Raw genomic sequence first — 20,392 nt, 5'->3', positions numbered from 1 at the left:
CCTGCCTCTAACAGTGAAATAAATAAATGCTTTTAAATTACATGAAATAATATTTTAATTAATAGAATTTGATATTATTATTGGACGTGATAAGCAGAAGTGATCACATACACTGGCTAATACATTGTTTGCATAGATATCATTACTCCTTTTTCCTCTTCAATCCCTTTATTCTGCTGCGCAGCTGGGTGCAGTAATCATCAAGGACACAAAGCTAACCTTTTTTTTAATCGCTTCCCTGTTGATTCAGATAGAAGAATACAAAAAAACTAGTGCTGTCAGCATTAATCTTGTTAAAACAACGTTAACGCCATAATCGCCAAATCTCCGTTAGCATAGATCGCCCCATGCGTGGGGCTGCACAGCGTCAATGCGTTAGTGCGGTTAGCTTGTTAGTGCATTAGCGCCATGCACGTATCTCTTTCAAGCAACATTTGATCATTTAAAATGTTTACATTTATATTCTCATTATCTCTTTCTAGTTTTTTTTCTTTCTCATCTTTTTCATCTTCCTCCTCTGACACAACTCTCGCCTTCTCATCTCTATCTCATCCTCTCCCTCCTTTCCTGAAACCTCCCTCCTGAAATGAAGTTAGGGTTCTAAGATAAGAAATCTTACATGAACATGCTTATTTAATCTCGATATTATTGCACTTAGTTATTTTCAGCAGATCAGACATGCAACCCCCCCCTCCTTTGGACAGCCAACAGGAGATTGCTAAACCACAGCATAACGTAACAGGCTAACCTTATGCCAGTAACGTTAGTCCACAGCATTCTAAAACATTTAAACTAATTTCCCTCTGATCAACAGTTTGAATACATTTTCACATCACAAGAGTTTATTTGCTCCCCGAGACTGCTCCCATTAGATCCACTTCAAAAAAAGTTTAAATAACAGCAGTGAACAGAAGCTAGCAGCAGCACTTACTGATGGAAAGTTATGGATATGCTCAACATTTCACCTCGGTATTGCTGTCATATATCACAAATGACCTACGTTGACATTGACAATGTGAGGGATAATGCATAGAGACGTGTCAATATCAAAATATAATAAAAATCCAGTGACAGGGGTTTGTTGTCCATCTTGACACAAGACTCTGATAAGCATTCAAACTTTTGGAGGCCTTGAGTGGTTGTTGATAACATAATGATATACATTGTGTGGCATGATGACAGGGAGAATGCCAGGGTTACACTTCACAGCATCAGTAAATACTCGGAGGCTGTAAGTTAACATCCATCTTCAGCCCTCCCTTGCCAAGTTTCTCCACATAACCAGCAAGATGCCTTTCAAGAAAGTATTTTACTTCCTCTGAGACAGTATACATTTGTTTGTTTGCACATAGTTGCCATAATTTATCATGTTTAGTAGGTTTTCCCCACTATATTTCAGGATTATTAGACATCCAAAATGGCTAGCTAGTTAATGTCATGTGGTAAGGGGTCCTATGTGTTCAAAACCTCTATTTTAATGTTAAATAAAATTTTTGAAAAATGACCAAATTCTCCCAAGCAATATGATATACAGTGGTGGGAAAGGGGCAGTTGTGCCAAAGATGGAGGCTGCGTCTCCTGGAATGCTGTCGGGCCATTCAGTAGCTGTTACTAGTGTAGTTTAATGTAATGAAAATATGTCAGCTTTGTAAAACAATGTGAAACTTGCAGTTTTTAGAAAAAATATCATTATATAAGGAGATTTTACACTTAAGTATTGCTAACTAGCTAGCTAACGTTAATGGGACAGTCAATGCTAACATATCCTACTCTTAACTTTAGCATTCTTGTACACATATTACCTTAAATTTTTATTTGAAATGTTTTGTAAAGCCTCTCAAGCAACAGGGTGAAACTTCAAGTGGTTGTCGCTATAAATAATGTATATACTAACTGTTGATAAATAACTGGCAGGCTAATCTATACTATTTTTAAAAAAGGTCTTGAGGTTAGCAAAAGCAAGCAACCCTTGTTGCTGCAGCAATTTAAAATAAGCTGAGAGTCACACCATTAGGATAGCCAAATTTCACTCTCATATAGACTAATTTTGTCTTTCTCTCTTACGACTACAGTTGATTGTTCAGTAAAGTTAGCACGAAACCTGGTCACAAAGTTAATGGCAGCCTTCCTTTAAAAATGTTTGGAGAAATCTTAGAGGAGAAGGAGAAATATTTAAAAATGATAATGTTGAAAGATAATGAGTTTGTAATTATCGGCAGTGTTATATGGGTTTCCCAAGTTGTGCTTTAACATTACAAATAAAGATGCTTGTTGTGTGTTAACCAACAAACAAACACGTGTTCTGAAAAACCGAGTTGCAGGATTATTTGAATGGAGCCAGCGCCTCTCTACCTACACAATCAGGAACAGAGTGCACATAGCCAATCTATAGAGCTGCTAGGAGGCCTGCCATAACTGTCCTTTCACCATCAGGCTTGTTTGCGTTTGTGTTGGCAAAATGTGCTCTGGAGCCTGAACATATGGAGGAACATTATGTTCAGCGATGACTCCAAATTCTTCCTGTGGCAGTTGGATCATCATGATGGTGTGGAGTAACACCACTACCTAACTGGTCCAACACCTTTAGTCTCTGTTCAAATTCTGAAGTGCTTGATTGCATTATGTACAGTTTTATACACGTTTGTTTGACTATTTTAAAAAAAAAAATTTTCACAGTTTGTTACAAAACAGGGAAAAAAAGGATTTAATTCATTCTAGTGGCAGAACATGCAAAGTTAGAATGGAGAAGCTTGTCTTTGACCATGGCAGCATTCTAGAAAGTTTCCTTTGAGCTCTGTCGGCATTATCAAATCTTGCTTTTGAGCACAGCAATAATCCCGCTGTAATTTCTCCAGAAATGGTGTAGTCTAGCTTTCAGTTTATTCTTACTCTAAATCAGAAATATGTTTTCCAGTATGCTGTCAATGGTCTTCTTCAGCCAGTAGATGGCAGTATGGTAGTGCTAATGAGGCTCAGGACTCCCTTGTGTTTGTGCTCTGCTGCCACAGCTTCTGTTGGAGGATTTTGATTCTGTAAGTTTCCTCAGCCTTAACACAACCCAGTATTTCTCCCTCACTGACAACCTTGCTACTATCTTCATTGAGAATACAGCAAGCGTGTTTGTTTATGCCGTTCTTTCCATTTATTTCATGTCACATAAAAATCACAACAACTGTTACTACATGCACCATGGTTTCAAATAAGCTGTATTGTTCTTCTCTGCTTTACGGTGTGTTTCACCTGACTTCTTGAGTGACAGTTGAAACCTCAACAGCATCATTCCTGTACTCAAGAGAAACTCCTCCTCTCTCTCTCTCTCTCTGCAAAATCAAAGGCCAGCTGAGTCAGAGGCTCTCCAGAGTGTTGGGAGCAGATCACTTTTTAACCCAAAGTATATTGATTTATATGGGCCTGTAATTGCTTCAGTGTGTCCTGGATTATTCCCCCCATAATTGAGGCCTGGCACAGGTCTCTTTCCTAGACATAGCCTCCCCAGTGCCAGGTGGTGGGTAGAGAGAGAAGCACCGCACCCACTGCCCAGCCAGCTGGAGAGAACCAGGGAGCTGCGGCCTTTACCCCCACAGTCACTGTTCTACATGGGATAAGCAAACAGTACAAACAGTACACTTCCATGCATGCTTTGAGGTATCTCTTGCAAGTCTTCGTCCAGCTCTAATTGCAGTATGAGATAGCACATTGCAGGGAAAGCTGGATGGGACAGACAGCCAGCTTCAATCACTGACACAAAGTCCTGAATCTGTGCATTGTTTTAGATTTTTGGCTCTCAGCTTGTGTCTCCAGGATTTGTTGTGTTTACTGAAACCACATATTAAGACTGTAATTGCTGTACATGCTATTGTTCAGCTGTTTGTTTTGTGTTTTTGTTTCTGACTCAGTGGAACAGTCCGGGATTTCGTAATGGATGGAAACGCTCGCACGCTCGAACAGGTCTCGGGGTGAATGCCGTGCCATAAATATATGAGGTAGACGAGTCATGTAAACACATCACAAACACAGACTCAAGTCACTTTTTAAAGCAAACACTCACAGTCTAAGATGCTGCAGGGTGTGCCACTATGTTGCAGTGATTTTTTAAATCTCAGTGGAGTTTTTCTTTATGCTGTCCCCTGTTGGGATATTTGAAAATAAATTTGTAAAATTCCTTAACGAATATCATGTCTGTATGCAAAGTATGAAACTATCACCGACAGCTGATTAAGTTGGCTCTGCATAAAGACTAGCAGAGATAATAACATCTACTAGCAACTCTAAACATTTAGTAATAAGCACAGCAACCAAGTAATGATCTTGTTTCCTTTAACATTAACTAGTAATGATTTAATGAATTTCTTCTACTACAGCTACTTTTAATACCACTGATATTTAATTAGAACTTTGATCTTTCTGGGTTAACTTTAGCTTTAATTACTCCTTTCAAACCATTAATGTGGACGTTCCCATTCCTACAAGACTGCTCAAAGAAGTCCTACCATTAATTAATGCTTCAGTCTTAAAGGTGATCAATCTATATTAATGCGCTATATTCCAAGGGCCTGCAAGCTGGCCGTCTTTTTAAGTAAACTGCTACTTAAAAAGCCATCACTTGACCCAGTTTATCCCAAAAATTCTTGAATGAGTAGTTGTCACAAAGCTAACAGATCAGAGGAATGGTTTATTTGAAGAGTTTCAGTCAGGTTTCAGAGCTCATCACAGCACAGAAACATCTTTAGTGAAGGTTACAAATGATCTTCTTGTGGCCTCTGTGCTCGTCCTGCTAGACTTCAGTGCAGCGTTCGATACTGTCGACAATGATATCATATTAGAACAATTAGAGCATGCTGTAGATTTTACAGGTACTGCACTGCGGTGGTTTGAATCATATCTATGTAATAGACTCCATTTTGTTCATGTAAATGAAGAGTCTTCTTCACACGCTGAGGTTAATTATGGAGTTCCACAGGGTTCAGTGCTAGGACCAATTCTGTTTACATTATACATGCTTCCCTTAGATGACACAGATAAACTGCAGAATGTCTTAAAGACACTGGCTCCCTGTTAAATCCAGCATTGGAGTTAAAATCCTGCTTCTTTTATACAAGGTCTTGAAAAATCAGGCCCAATCTTATCTTAATGACCTCATAGTACCATATCACCCGGAGCTCTTCACTGCAGGTTTGCTTGTAGTTCCTCGAGTATTTAAAAGTAGAATGGGAGGCAGAGCCCTCAGGTTTCAGACCCGTCTTCTGTGGAACCAACTTCCAGATAAATAAAATGAACTGAAATTAAATAATGATCCCATTACTGGATAGACTGTGTCTAAAAGACAATCTGAAAAGCCACCAGAGAGCTTCATCTTTTTGTAAAAGAAGTCCATGGAAAAATGACTCTATTGCTTATTTGATTTATAACCTCAACAAATTCTTCATTAGTTTTTGGCCTCAAATTGCTCAAATAGTTTTGAGTTCAATTTCTTGGTTTTATAGATAGATTAAATATAAAAGACTGCATCGATTTGCAGACTTGTTTTGAAACTGTGGAGTGCTTTGGCTGTTGTCATCTTGGTTTTCTTCAAACTTGAAGTTATGATTCTGAAGCCGAAGTCAATAACAATGTAGCCAGGCCTGAAAGCAAACTCTGCTCATTTTAACATTCTATGTAATCCAATCTATTTTGCAGGAAGAACTCTGTTCAGCTGTTGAATGACACCAGTACGTGTTGTGGCAGCACAAATATTTATTTTATTATTGTTTATTTGTCATGTAATAATCTCCTGTTTTCAGGTAACTACAGCAGAGGTTTGCAAACATTTTCTAGCACGCCTCTCCTGCAAAGCCAAATTCAAGCCACGCACACCACATTTTTATCAATCATTAACGATTAAAAAAACATCCAAGTTGAATTTTAGTGAAATTAAGGTCAATATCAGCATCAGCACTCGATTTGGCATATTTACTACGAGAATCCTAACCTTTCAGCTTTGATTCATCGCATGTTTTTCTCCTCCAGCAGCTCGATGACCCACCAAGGGGGCCCACCCCACAGTCTGGCTACTAACCACTGGTGTATGGTAGGGTTATCTGTGATTTCTACTGAAAATGACAACAAAAAATATTGTTTATTAACATGTTTCTAGTTTAGTTTGCTTAAAATCCCACAACAAACAGTTAAACCGTCCCAGAGATCTTTGTGAAAAAGTAGGTTTTGATCATCAACAGGCACCATAGAGTTTCCCGGCCTTTTTGCCAGAATACTGTGACCCCTCTGTGTTACCGTGGAAACATAGCGTATCAAAACAAGCACCCCCATTTCTTGCGTTTCTCTCCATGACGCACCTTTATTTCTTCCATATGAACAGCGTATGGCACAGCGGAGGGCTTTGATAACAATATCTGCTCCGAGTGCCACACACAAATTCATGTAGCACCACACCCTGTTTAACTACCCGACTTGGAGAAAGAAGAAGAAGAAGGAAAAAACTGAAATTACCCCTACAATCACTTGCAATAGATACCCTTGTTTCATTGTTTTTGCAAAGCTTTTTTGTTTTACTCAATGGTAGCAGAGGAAATATAACACAGAGAAACCATTGAGCTGGAAAAACCCTCAGACTAATCAACAAAATAGAGCAGGATTGCTCTCCTAATCAAGTGTGTGTAAGTGCATGCATGTGTGCGTGTCCTCAAGTGAACTTGTGTGTGTGCCCAGACATATCCCCAGCCTCACACTTTCCCTCCCATCTTGGGTACCAGCCCTGCAATACACACACACACACACACACACACACACACACACACACACACACACACACACACACACACACACACACACACACACACAGAGCCCTCCATCCTCCCTTGCATGCAGGTTATGCAAAACCAAAAAGCTTTTATCTTCTTTTTCATCCACTCTAAATCTTCCTCTCGCTTTCATCCACTCGCATTCATTTGCATTCTGTACCGCGCTCCGTATCCTCTGACTCGGACGTTTGTTTGGCAGGAGGTACCCGACGGGATGCTGTTAACACTGCAAAAAGTGTCCATCTTTACAAGCCTTCCTGTGTTAACATCTTAAAGCTGTTCCAAATGAGGTGATTATAACTCCATTTGTAACCAAGAGCTTTCTCCTGTGTGAGTCTCTCTCCTTTTTCTTTTTTTTTTAAGCAAAAAGTGCAGGTTTTATTTACAAACTGAGGATGGGGAAATAAGTGGGAATTAATAAGTGGAATTATATATATATATATATATATATATATATAGATATAGATAGATATAGATATAGATATAGATAGATATATATGTCTAAGATGCACGTTTGATCAAAAAAACTTGCACAGATGGACACTCTTTGCAGTGAGCGCTGTCTCCCTTCCTACACCAGAAGGGAGTAAAAACAAGCCTTTCCCTGGTCAATGAGTTCACTGGGGCGGACGTCTCCTTAGACAAGGCTGTGGGGGGGAGGTGTTGGATGAGGGGATTCAAAAGTCTTGCAACCAAAGAGAAAAGAGAAGGAGTGAAGGAGAGGGAGGGAAACCTGGCACCGAGGCAGCTCAGAGACCCGGGCATTAGAAACAGAGAGCAAGGGAAGGTCAGCCTGCCCACTCCCCCTTCCTCTTCTTCCTCCTACTACTGCATCAGCAGATGTACTGCACAAGCCCGTCATCAATACTGCCAGACCACAGCCACAGTGATAACAGGAAAGTCTGTGATGAAGCATTTACACGCTAGATTGTGTGTGTGCTTTTTATGTCAGCAGGCAGTGAAAGATGAGATTTTACATCTAAGATCAGCTATCAGCAGAGAGGCTTACGGGCATCGGCGAATGAACTGATGCTAACAAGGCTGTCCTCTGGCTTGAAAGCAGCTTTGTCCTTCTAAGAAGAGAAGCATCACCCTCATCATCATCATCATCATCATCATCACCATCACATTCTAAACTAAATCAGCATCTCCTGCAAATGGCGCTCGGTTTATATCTCCAAGCTGCTGTCCTGAAAGGAAGAAAAGTCATGTCGTGCATTAACCTAAAGTTAGGTAGGGCAATCAAAGATAGTTCATCAAGCTAAAGTTTGGCAGTGCAAATGTGTTATTTAATTCACCAAGTGTCCTTGAATGTGCATTTAGCTGGACTGTGATGGTGTAAAGTAGAGCTGCAATTAAGTTTAATATCTTTAGCCATTAATCAACCAAGAAAAATTGCCATCCTAAGTCCACCAGAATCCAAGCTGTCACATCTAAATTTACAGTCATATTTCACATTTTGAAGCCAGTACCAATAAAGACCTTTCTTTTTAGAGGAAAAATAAAGAAAATTTTGTAGTAGGACTTAACTTTTCAGAATTTTACATGGTTTTTACTTTTTTGGTGCAATTTTCTATCATATGATAAACTCAAACATTATATAATGATATACCGATGTCCTCCGTAAATGTTTGCTATTCACTCTCCTTACACTGTATGGGAGTTGTACTAAACAAAGACTGTATATAAAAGATGGTTGTGCTTTGGGGTTTGTGAAGGTGGTGATGTCACAATAGCTACAGCCATCTTTTATATTCTCTATGGTAACAGACAAAAACTGTATATAAAAGCAGTTTCATGGTGTGGAAAGTAAAGCAAGTCTAGATTCCTTCTAACAGCCAGTAGGTGGTGACTCCTCTGTTTTCAAAAGCAAGTCTCTGTACAGAAGTCTTACAGACAATGATCTTTGAGCTCCTGCCTGCTAGCTATCTTGTTTTGGGTCTCACATCTTAGTCTTACTAAATGCATCATGATTTTCATTTTGAAAATGATGCTCATTAATGAGTAACAAGGGGCTCTAAACTGTACTCAACATTCAGAGCAGGCCTACTTAACTCATACTCTCCAGCATCCATTAAAACTTATAAATTACCGCCTCAATTGTGCAGCGTATGCTTCTGAACAGTTGTGGAATACATTTAAAATAAATCCCAACGGAATCATACGATCAATCCCACTGCAACTTCCACAGAAACTGCATAGTCTAATTCGCCACCATTGTTTTTATTCCCTTGTATGTGATTTTATTTCTGTCATACGTACTGATTTGTGTGTCTGTGGATGAAATTGTCCACTTTTAAAGTCCACTTCTGGATGTTTGAAGGGTTTGTGTCACGCTGAATCATTTTGCCTACACGTGTCACACATGTCTGTCTTATTATCTTAATGCTAATGGCAACTGATCTCCTGTTTTTATGACATTAAAACTCCTTTTCTGCTACTCAACTCGGTTTTTAGGGGGTTCCATTAAGTGATAAAACCTGGTAGCAGGTACTTTATTTAATACCTACTCAGAAGGGGTTTCAGGTGTTCTGAGTCGAACATTTGACATCTACAGACTGCATGCCACTGATTGGCCAGTCTGTGGCATCACAGTGACAAGTCATAAGACCGTCTCCTTCACAAAAATTAAACTGGCCATTTAAGGTGCAGACACTTATTGGTTTAGCAGCAGGTATAGCATCGCCCTAATGTCCTCCATTGTTGTGTTTTTGAGTTACATACAAATGACAAGACAGGACTTTTGGCTAGATTGCTATAACGACCCCAAACACTTTAAAAAGGTACTCAATTGTAATGGAAAATGACCAAAAATGAGTGGAATAGAGTTCAATCGAGTAGAGCCGAGCAGTTATTATTGGAAAAGAGGCATAAGGGGTAAAACAAAGATCAACTGTCCCACTTGGATCCCTCTGGAGCTTTAGGCAACAAGAAAATACATCTTCTCAGCAAAGTAACAAAGTAGCTATCATAGACTGTATATCAGAGATGGACATTGGCACTGGTTTATGGAGTCACTGGAGCATCAACTTGAACATTTTTGTTGGTCTGTTTTGGTGTTTTCAAAGTGTACGTAGTGAGAAAAGGAAGGATTTAGGACCCTAAATTACAAACAACTACCAAAACTAAAAACTGAGACATTAAGATCATCAGGAAAAGGTTTAATAGTTTCTTAAAGACTTCTGTTCGACTCCTGAAGCATCACCACCTTCTGGCTGTTAGAAAGAGTGCAGGTTTACGGCACTTATACACTGGCTTTGATTTTTTAGATATCCCGTGTCTCCCTGTGCAGCATTAAATCAGATCAATGTGCTTGTTTGGCTGCGCTCTAAACACATATGCAGATGTTTGTAAAAGAGAGTGTTTGCTGTAGTAAAGTGCACCCGTTAGTGAAGGAGAAACCACATCAACCCAGACTGAGATCTTAAGGAATACAGCTCATGTCTGCTGAACAACTACAGATGTAGTCAACAACGAAATATGGAGAACAATAAATATCAGACACTTTTGGCTCGTCTTCACCCGTTAAACCGAATAAACACCAGCTCATGACCCTCTCAGATAATCTGCAGGTATCTGTTTATTGAGATTATGAATCAATCTACTGTTTGTTAAATAAAAATTCAAACAATGAAAAGTAAAAAAAAAACCAACAAAAAAAACCCACAAAAGAAATGATTTGTGTGGCATTGGGACACATTTTGGGGTGTTTTTTTTTGCTTAAAGAAAACAACTTTATTAACAGCAGATTAAGCTCTAATTAAGCAGCATTCCTCATTTTGCATGTGACACTTTAGGCTGCACCTGTTTTAAAAGTTTGGACGACTGAGCTGTAATCCTGCACTAAGAGCAAAACCAGACAAAAATACTGCCTTAATCGGCTTCATTTACGCCATCAAGGACCCTCAGCTCAGACGCCCCTCACTTTATCTGTGAGTTGAGCTCCTGTATCAGAAGTGTGTGTCAGTGCTGCTGCCTGTGTCAGATTGGGACATTTGATGATGATCGTGTTTTGACCCACTTTACCCAAACAACTCTAACTGTTGCGTGTCTTAAGTCCCCTTTGGAACCAACCATGCTTGTGATGCACACACACAAACACGGAGGGAGCATGCCTGGATATGTGCTGGTGTCCTGTTTTATGATTGGGTCACAGCAGTGATCTCATGTTTAGTGACTGGATCAGTGTTGATATCCCGTCCCTGCTGAGAACAACCCTCTTTAAGCCCTTGCTTTCGTCCCTTCCTGTGACACAGTGGGAACTGCGGGGCCCCATCTTCAACATGATGACAGTGGGTGGCCCTGCATCAAGAGTCTGTCAGTGCAGACGATTGCTCCAAGGGTATGAAATAAATGTCTTCTTCATCATAAAACCCCATGTGTTTTTCTTTTTTTTTCCTCCTTTTTTTATTTTTCCACTCTAGTTCACAGGAGCATCAGATGTTATTTACAGGCGAACCCACTTCTATTAAGTGAAAATCAGCAAGAAGGGAGAGAAAACCAGAGACATACACCAGGATTATGCAGTGACAGTGTGCAGAAAGGCAGCAAACCCTGCACAGTGGCTCTCATTTAGAGGAAACAGGGCTTCACATGTGGCTTTCTGGCTCAAGTTTGCTCCTTACTGTAATAAAAATGTCACATTTTTACATTTTCACTTCGGTTCACATTTATTTAGCTTTTCCTTGTGAGGTTTTCGAGTTGGGAGCACTGCGGTGACCAAGTGGGAAAGTGTTTTTAATGATTTATTTAATCAAACCACTAGTGGAGAGACTTGCTGTTCAGTTACGCGGTGCCAAATTACGCACAACAGCAAAGAGCCATATCACAACCGTCAGCTCGTCTTTAACTTCTCCTTCATGAGCTTTCAGGGCACAAAATAATGCGTTTGTAAGAGTGTGAGCCGCTGCTGCTACTGCTGCTGGTGGTGGTGGGGCTGATCTGAACTACTAACCAAGTCTTAGAGAGATCAAAATTCAATCCCGTTCTGAGAAAAAACAGAAATGACGTTATTTGAATATGTGCCCAAAATCCTTAATGAATAACTTAGGACGAGTAGGAGGCAAATGCTGCCCCAGCTGTTTCCTGTTGAAAATGTCTGTGTAATGTAGATAAATGTGAGGGATTTTCTCTCTAAATCCGTCTCCTGTTCGCTAAATCTCACTTCTCCAAAACGAGCCTGCGCAATGGAACAAAGTCGGAATATTGAGATGTGACATTGCCCGCATCTCATCCTCTTTCTCCCTGTTTTTAATGACTTTAAACAAGTTCATTTTCGTCGGGCTTTGTCTTGTGGAGACCCGTGGGGATGTCTAGCGCTTTTTCCTTTCAGTGGCATTTATGTGATGTCTTCAAGGTAACTTACCTGATTTCCTTTGACACTATACATTATCACCTTGATTCTTCACTTGCTCACTATTTGCACAGAGCATCTTCGCCTACTTTAAAAAGAAACAATAAAAGGGGATTCTTATCGCTTGCTTGTATTTCACAGCTTTTGAACGCATGCATTGGTGCGGATTTATTCACATTTTTCTCCTTTTCATCCACTTATGGAACAACTCTCCCGCATGTCCTGGTAATCTATTTTATTTTATTTTTTTCCAGAGATAATTATATTTTCTACATTTTGCTTTGATTCTTTTTTCTTTTCTTTTCTTTTCTTTTTTTTTGCAATCAAAAAATCATTGACATGGATCGTGCATGACTTTCAGCGCAGGTATGAATTTGGACATTTTCCGTGCGCCCGGCGCTTTTTTCCACCAGAAAGCCCTAATGCAGCTGTGCAACTTTCAAAGTAATTACTGCTGAGTCTGCATAATTTACGTGGTAAATATCTAACCTGATGCCTCTGCGGGGTTGAAAGACAGAGAGCGGGAGAAAGGAGAGATTATCAAGAAACACTTGCGGGCGTCGGGACTTTGCGGTTGTGATGTAGATGGATAACGTTCCGTGTTTATTCTCTTTATTATGTACATTTGGCCCAGTCAGCTTCCTCCGCGGGCTTTGGCGGGAGAGCCTTTTTCCATCTCACATTTTGGATCGGAAAGATCTCTTGGCAGCTCATTTATTCTCCTTTCTGAGTGTCGAAGCACTTTTGCGCCTAATAATGCGCTGACAGCTAGGCTTTGGCACATTTTAAATGTTAAACTGGTTGTTAATGATAGATAGCCTGCATTTAATTAATGTGATTAATGCAGATTGTTGTTAACTTGCTAAGACCCACTACACAGAAGCCGGGCGGATGGACGAGAAGGAGAGGAGGGGGGTATAGTGTGTTTTCAATTTGGACGCGCTCCGCTCGGTTACGCACAGGCGCTCCGGAGCATCAGAGCTGCTCAGCCTCCTGTTTGACTGACTCTGGCACCGAGTGCGAGTCTGGATTTAATACATTTTCCTCCACATCTCCAAACTCCTGTAAAGTTACCATCTGTTTCTTTCCCCTTTTTAGCAGATGGAACATCCTGGATGCCCAACTTTAAGCTGGCTGCCTTTTTTTTTTCAACCCTGTGTTTGACAGTGCAAGTGTAATACTGCCACTTACTGACGTGCCTTTGAGCAAGACACTGTGCAACAAACTGTCACAGCAGATGCGCTAAATGGAGAAGAGTGCATGAAGCTTTGAGTTGTGGTTAAAAGAAACTCTTTTTCCGATGATGCTGTGAAAATGTTCTTGCTCTCTCCCTGTGCGCAGAGTGCGATGTGCTGTATCTCCTGTAGCCACACCCTCTCACTACTGCTGTGCGTCCTCACCCTGACTCCGACGGCAACAGGGGCGGGCCCTGAGACCCTGTGCGGGGCGGAGCTGGTCGACACGCTGCAGTTTGTCTGTGGAGAGCGAGGCTTTTATTTCAGTAAGTGCACCTTTTTATTTATTCATAAAGGTTGGCTGTATATGTCCCAGAGCTCTCCACCTCCTGCGAGCTCATAAATAAAAGAACAGCCAGTTTGACATCTCGTCTTGGCTTTCCCTTAATGTTTTTTTTTTTTTTACTTCATTCATTCCTCATCCACTCTTACATCTTATATTTAAATTCCCTGTACATTTGTTTTAATGCTACTCTCATCACCGAGGTCAAATTCTGAATGAGAAAAGTTAGATGAAATATGGAATAATGATAAGTAACTCTTATTGGTGGCAAATCGCAGCTGTGACCAGAGGGAAAGGGCTTTAAGTGGAATTTGGCTATCTCCAAGAAAAAGGAGGGGTAGAAAGTAAATGTTGCAGTGAAGTTTTTTCTTTTTTCCACCAGAGAAGGGAGAGCCACCCAAAGAAAACCCTCGACCAAGAAACCAGGATTTAAATCTCCAATTTTTCCATTAAGGGTACAACCTAGCCCAGAGCAGCACAGGATATATGGAGCTATGAAGGTTAGGTGCAATGTTCCACCGGCAGCCAGAGTTTCTCAGGACATGTATCCTGCTTTGTCTGTCAGAGAGGAGCAGCACGACTGTACATTAACAGTATAGTTGGCTCCCACAGAGCTGAAGGTTAGAAGCTTATTATTCACTTTTCTCTGGCTGGCATCCATCAATTAAGCCAGTTTCAGCAAATGTCCTCAACGAGCATCACATCTCCACCAACAGTCATTTCTTATTCATAAAATTATTAGTTCTCCCTCTGACTCCTGTGCAGTTTTGTCATAACAATCCATTTTAAATGGTTTGGTTTGGTCCCAAAGTTATGAAAGATTTTCCACATGTGGTAGACTTTGTCAGCTGCCAGTTCGAAAAACAGAAGAAGAAGATATAAGATTTCTCTTGGAGATCAGCAGCATCTATAATGCATTTGCAGTTCTTCTCTTTTCCAGTAATTGATTTCTTTCACCTTCGCTTGAACCTGAATAGTTTGAAAATATACCTTTTCTATCGTGTAGGACAATTAGAGGCCAGAAGAAGGTGGGGGGAGGGCAGTAGTGGTCTAAAGCCATGCTCAGGTTCTGCAGTTAGTAAGAACATAACATAACGTATACAAGTGGACTGATTGATTCTTATATAGTGCTTTTCTACTCTTTCGGAGTACTCAAAAGGCTCTATACAACATGCCACATTCACCCAATCACACCCATTCCACAAGAACCTTCTCTATTCATAGTGCTTTCTAACTACATTCACACACATGCATACTCCGATGGATGCATTGGAGAGCAACTTGGGGTTAGTATCTTGCCCAAGGACACTTGGCATGCAAACTAGAGGAGCCAGGGACCAAACCACCAACCTTCCGATCAGTAGGTGACCTGCTCTTCCTGAGCTACAGCCAACCCTCTAAAGGTTCTTATTGTTGAAGGGTTATTTCCATCTGCAGATCTCTGCATGTGGTGGCATGGCTCTGTTCTGGGACCTTTCCACCTTTCAATATACATGGAAAGGTGTGCCATGGATGGAAGTGGGTTCTAAAGTGGCGTGCAGATGTATATAGATGTGTATGGCAACTGGGGACAGACTAATAGATGGGATATGCTTTAGGCTCGAGTCCATTTGTGTCATGTGATGCGAGTATGAGGCTCTGAGGAGGCGTCTGTGTGCCTGGTAATTTACACGAACACAAAGATTTTACATTACCCTGCACCAACTACACTTGCGCCCTTCAGTCGGACTACAGAGACATAACAAGAACCATTGCTTGGCCGTGGTGTCTCTTCAGCTATCTGTCGCTGTATCAGAATATAATAGACTCTTCATGCAGCTTAAATATAAGAGTTGGTCAACTGGATTTGTACAAGTTCATCAGTTCAGCTATCAACTGTTCTCGTTTGGCACTGAGAATCATCCGAACTGTGCTTTGATGGGACTAGCTACACCTGTCATGAAAAACGTCTGACACTGCATACAAAGTGCATTATGCAGGAAAGTGTTTACAGAACTCAAGTCAGAAGGTAATTTCCCCAAAGACTTCTATAGGACCAGAAGTCTTTTTCAAACTACAGCTATCACCCTCTAGTGGCCTGGAAAAAAATGCAGGTTTAAAGCACTTCCATGTTGGCTTCTCTTTTAAAAGCCAGAAGCTACTCTCAGATCAATTTCCTGCTTTCTACCAGCTTGTTTATGTATGACTTTGTTTCGGAGAGATTGGAAATTAAATGGGCACAATACAGTTCACACATCACTGTAAAATCTCTCTCTTACCCCTTCTCTAACCTTAACAAAGGGTCTGAGTTGCATAACCTAAACCATGTTTCTGGCTGTTATGCTAAGAGATTCTACAAATTAAATCATTTTAATTCTTTGGAATTCGGTCTTCTGAATGTAAATAGATTTCTTTACAGATAGCAGTGTCAGCATGCACCTTGCTGCTCCTCTCCCCGAATCCTGCTCCTTGCAGCTTTTCCAGGACCAGTCCACATCATTCTCTGCGTCAGGGCCTCTGTATGGCATTTGCCAGAAAGTTTTTTGGAGAGCCACCAAGCTACTGCAAAGCTGCGAGCCGTGTTCGTCCAGATGCTCCTGGAAATACCCACATGCTGTGAAGTGGTCTTGACAGCCAGTCCGATTGCCAGTATTCTGCCTGTTAAGACTTTTTGGTCTTTGGATTCCCTCGGCTTCAGCGTCTTCTTCTTTAAATTATCAAACATAACATTTTAATAAGTGCAGGCCTTGGATTCTGAGTAAACAGGTTTGAACTTTGGCATCTTTTTTTCCTTAGCAGTCTTTTTTTTTTTTAAACCCCAACTCTGAACATTTCATTTCTCCGATTTTGAAATGGTCCCGTGACCTGTCTGCAGCTGTAGCTTAAAAGTTTTTGATATGTTTAGGATTTTGACAAGGTATGAGAGTGTTCAGAGCCGGGTGATGTGAGAATGTGACAAAGGGTTGGATACTGATACCGGAGTTTAACTGCAGTTTATTAAATGGGAAAGTGTTGAACAGAAGCCAATGCAACTCATGAATCCTCATGTAGAATATACTTCTTAAACAGGAACAGACCTTTTTGTGGTGGTTGGTGGAACGTATTTGTCTTTCCCACATTACCTTACACTGAGCTGTCAGTGGACTACACAGCATCCATCTATCAATGCTACTTTTTCCTGTTAAAAAGAGGCGTATTTCATGAACACTCCATCCATTCTCTGAAAAAGATGACGAGGTTTGAGCAGCAGGGTGCTGTGCCTTGGAAAATATGCTTCTCGCCGTCGTCCTCGGTTTCTCTCGCTCTCTCATATTCTCGCTGTCATCCCTTTTCCTTTGCTTCTAGTCAGTAAAATATCTGGAGAATCCATTTGGGCTCTGTCGTCCATAGGACGCGGCAGAGTAACGGCTTGGCCAAAGGAAGCGTGATCCTTTCCCTGAACTCTTCCCCTCCAGTCTGGCCGTGTTGAACTTGGCAGCCCTCTGATTGATAATGTGTGCAGAGACAGTGTTGCAACAACAGCGGGCTTTATGTGCTCACAGTGCTTTTTGCCATGCCACCAGTAAAGTGAAGCACACTTGTATTTCACAACTGCAGATTTCCTACCCTGACAGAAAACATTAGTTGGTGGAAATTCATTTTTTTAAAGGGTAATTAAACAAACTGCGGTCAATGAAACAGAGAAAAAAAAACCTGCAGTCAGTTTTTCCAATTATTAGCCCGACCTAAAAAAATCCTTAGTTGTCTTTGTAATGCTTTAGCAGGCAGGACTGCGGGGTGATTTCACTGGGATGTTCATTCCATGAATCAGATCTGTTATGGGATGTTTTTTGGCTGAAGTGTGAGTGCTAAGTAGCTCCGCGCTCTAAGTCACTTTTAGTTCATGCTGAAATATTCAGCTGTTTTAGAGTGAGCACGAGATATTTAATCTTACTCTGTAAGACTTCTGCATAGTGTCTGCAAAGAAGATGAAATAATCCATCCTTTTTTCAGCCAAAAGCTCATCGTCGCTACACAAATACCCAATAAGAAGGCAACCAAATATAAAATGCAGTGTGCTCAGGTGAGTTGAAGGTGGAAAGGAGAGTGGAGGATGAGATATGACTTCCTTTTCAGTGTCTGTCCCTGCCAGTTTTATTCAGAGCCACTTGAGCTGGAGAAAGAGGGAGAATGTGTAAACAGCACGTCACATGCACGCACTTAGACTCACGCATGGTGAGGCCTGGTCCCTCAGCAGCAGGGGATTATGTGGATTACAGGATGATCAGGACACCCTCCACCATCCCCTCCCGCCATAGTTTTGCACTGGACCTGGGCACACAGCGGAAGGCACCAAGGCCCGAAGAAAGCCCTCCTGTGTCTTCTCCATCGCTATGAAAAGGTGTCGATTTCCCATGAAGACCTGAAACTAAACATCTCTGACCCCCGCTGCGAAATACTGGAACAAAGAGGCTTCTCATGAAAAGGACAGGCAGGCGTCGTCCAGATTTAAATCTGTACATTAGGTGAAGTTGAGACTCGAGGGATTTGAGGACACTAAAAAATACTTAACCTTTTCATTCATTCACATTATGCAGGCCTTCTACAAAGAAAACAGGGGAACATTAGTTAGATTTATAGATATCTTCTTCATGGCGTTCTTTTGTCTTTATAGATCTCATAAAATGGCTTGGTTTCGCTTGTTAGGTGTAACCAAAGACTCATGCACAGCAGTGATCACATTACATTTGTCTGTAATGCAGAAATGTAGCCTTCCTAAATTCGTTAACTATTCAAATACTCAAGGCTATAATAAATAATGACATTTATCTCCACGATAAGCAGAAGAAATACATGATCAAACACAGGCATTAACCGCAGACAATCTAAAAGATGGATGCAGCTTCCAGGCAAAGTTCTTTCCCCTGCGATCTTTTTTAATGGCCACCAACTGGTGATAAAGACTTCCAGTGTCGAGGCTTTGCAGACACATGACCACTAACCATGTAATGATAACTTAACTTGTCTCCCAACTACCGATCATGAGAAAAAATTACGTTACATTTGTAAATTCCAAAAGTTGTTGCAAAACTTTTTCAAGAACACATACCCTGAAAAATCCATCTTTAAATATTCATAATGCATTTGGATAAGGTTCAAATTCTCACAAGCCGTAAAACATGGTACCAATGATAAAGGGATAGTTTCTAGTACTTAAAGCAGCTTTTCTAGTCCCTGCCGAGCCGTAAACTCCCTGACACTTCGCAGGAGGAGCAGTGCACTGGCTCCAAGAATCCACTGCTTTTTATTGACCATGACCAAGCTGTAAAACTCAGATGCTTTCTGTGCCACTCTGGAATGGGGAAATCGAGCCATCTCTCTCCGGTGTTGTTCCTTGGAGGAATGAGCACTATGCATGCTGAGCCTGTCAAATACCAAACCAAAGATGTTTCAGGGAACCGTGCGGTGACATCAGATGAAAGACTTTACGAAAAACTAACATAGATTGTGGCTAGTCAAAACTATAGCATAGCTTCTGTTAAGAAGGATGCTGTCAGAGTGACATCCAAGGTGAAGAAGTACTCCACCCCAAAGACCAATTTGTGGTTTTTGTGCAGCCAGCTGTAGACTTAAACTTCAAACAGTGCTTCTATACATATTTAACCGGGGTCAAGTCTACGCAGACGCGTTCCACACATGCTCACTAGAAATCGTGTGGACCTCCTGATGGAGGAAGAAGAGCTGCTTAGTTTGCTGTGTTTGGCTGAACAACAGGAAAAAGTCAAAAAGAGAAAACAGTGTGTGCAAATTCAAAACAAGAACAAGATCAAGGTTGTGCAAGACATCACTAAACTACACATGGCGTATGAAACAAGCTTTCAGTTGACTTTTAATTGGTGTGACTGCAGTGGTGCTAGTCCACACGGCTTCAGATTTTGGGTTGAGTGCTAATGTGCATATCAGTGATACAATGAGACAAAAGTTATGATTTGGCCTTTAAAAAGCACTTAAAAGAAGGTTCTGTAAATGTCTAAGTGGCTAATTCGTAGTGGACAAAGACTGTGGTTGTTTTCAGTTTACAACCGGTAGAACTTATTCCAAAGTTAACACACTTATGGACAAAGGAAAATACCTCAGAACACATCAAAATGTTCATAAAACTTCTGAAAAGAATAGCTTTTTCAATGTCCAGGGTTTCTCAGAGATGTGTGTGTTAGTTGTGGTTCCTTGACTCACCGGTTGTGCGACATGCATGGCTATCCAGTGTATCAGGCCCTCCTAAATAAACCTCTGGCTTTTTTCTCTTTATTTTCTCGAATTCACCACCAAGTACGGTATGTGCTGCTCTGGTTAGAAATATTTGTACAGGCTGGCATCATCTGCAAAGAAGTAAGTCGTTAAAGGTCCTTCCTAAAGACAGTTGGTATTTAATAATCAAAAGAAACGTTCTTTCTTTAAGTTTTCCTTCAGACTGACTTTTGCAAAATCGGCAAAACCTTTTTTTGCATCTTCTTTATTTACCCTTATTTAACAGTCACAGAAAACAATTCTTTGTTGATGGGGGATTACAGCAGTTATCCAAAGCTTTTAGACCTGATTATTATATGCGTGTTTTCCCCTAACCTGCCTGAGCTGATTATCCTACATGTTACAACCGGCACCAGCTGATTACCCTGTCCCTTCCAGCTGTTTGTGCAGCAGGGTGGCAAACTATTTTCAGAATAATAGCGGATGTTAATTTGTAAGGCTTTATTGGGGGTGGGGG

General features: G+C 40.9%; 1 protein-coding gene across 2 annotated transcripts in view; it reads left to right on the top strand.

The window, feature by feature from the left end:
• Nucleotides 1-6,028: 6,028 nt before the first annotated feature.
• Nucleotides 6,029-20,392, top strand: part of igf1 (insulin-like growth factor 1) — a 19,992-nt gene continuing 5,628 nt past the window's right edge. Inside the window, exons 1-2 of one of the 2 annotated variants that reach the window (XM_013914391.1) lie at nucleotides 6,029-6,067; nucleotides 13,492-13,651. In XM_013914391.1, coding sequence (XP_013769845.1) covers nucleotides 6,065-6,067; nucleotides 13,492-13,651 — 163 coding nt within the window. In that variant the 5' untranslated portion in view covers nucleotides 6,029-6,064. Of the gene's footprint in view, nucleotides 6,068-11,905; nucleotides 12,154-13,491; nucleotides 13,652-20,392 lie in introns of those variants that run through there. The other variant, XM_013914390.1, reaches the window with a different exon arrangement.

The sequence above is a fragment of the Pundamilia nyererei genome, unplaced genomic scaffold (assembly GCF_000239375.1).
Source record: "Pundamilia nyererei isolate P.nyererei 1_Seehausen unplaced genomic scaffold, PunNye1.0 scaffold00192, whole genome shotgun sequence".
NCBI lineage: Eukaryota > Metazoa > Chordata > Actinopteri > Cichliformes > Cichlidae > Pundamilia > Pundamilia nyererei.
The sequence above is the reverse complement of the archived record's forward strand: the minus strand, read 5'-3'. Positions and strand labels throughout refer to the sequence as shown.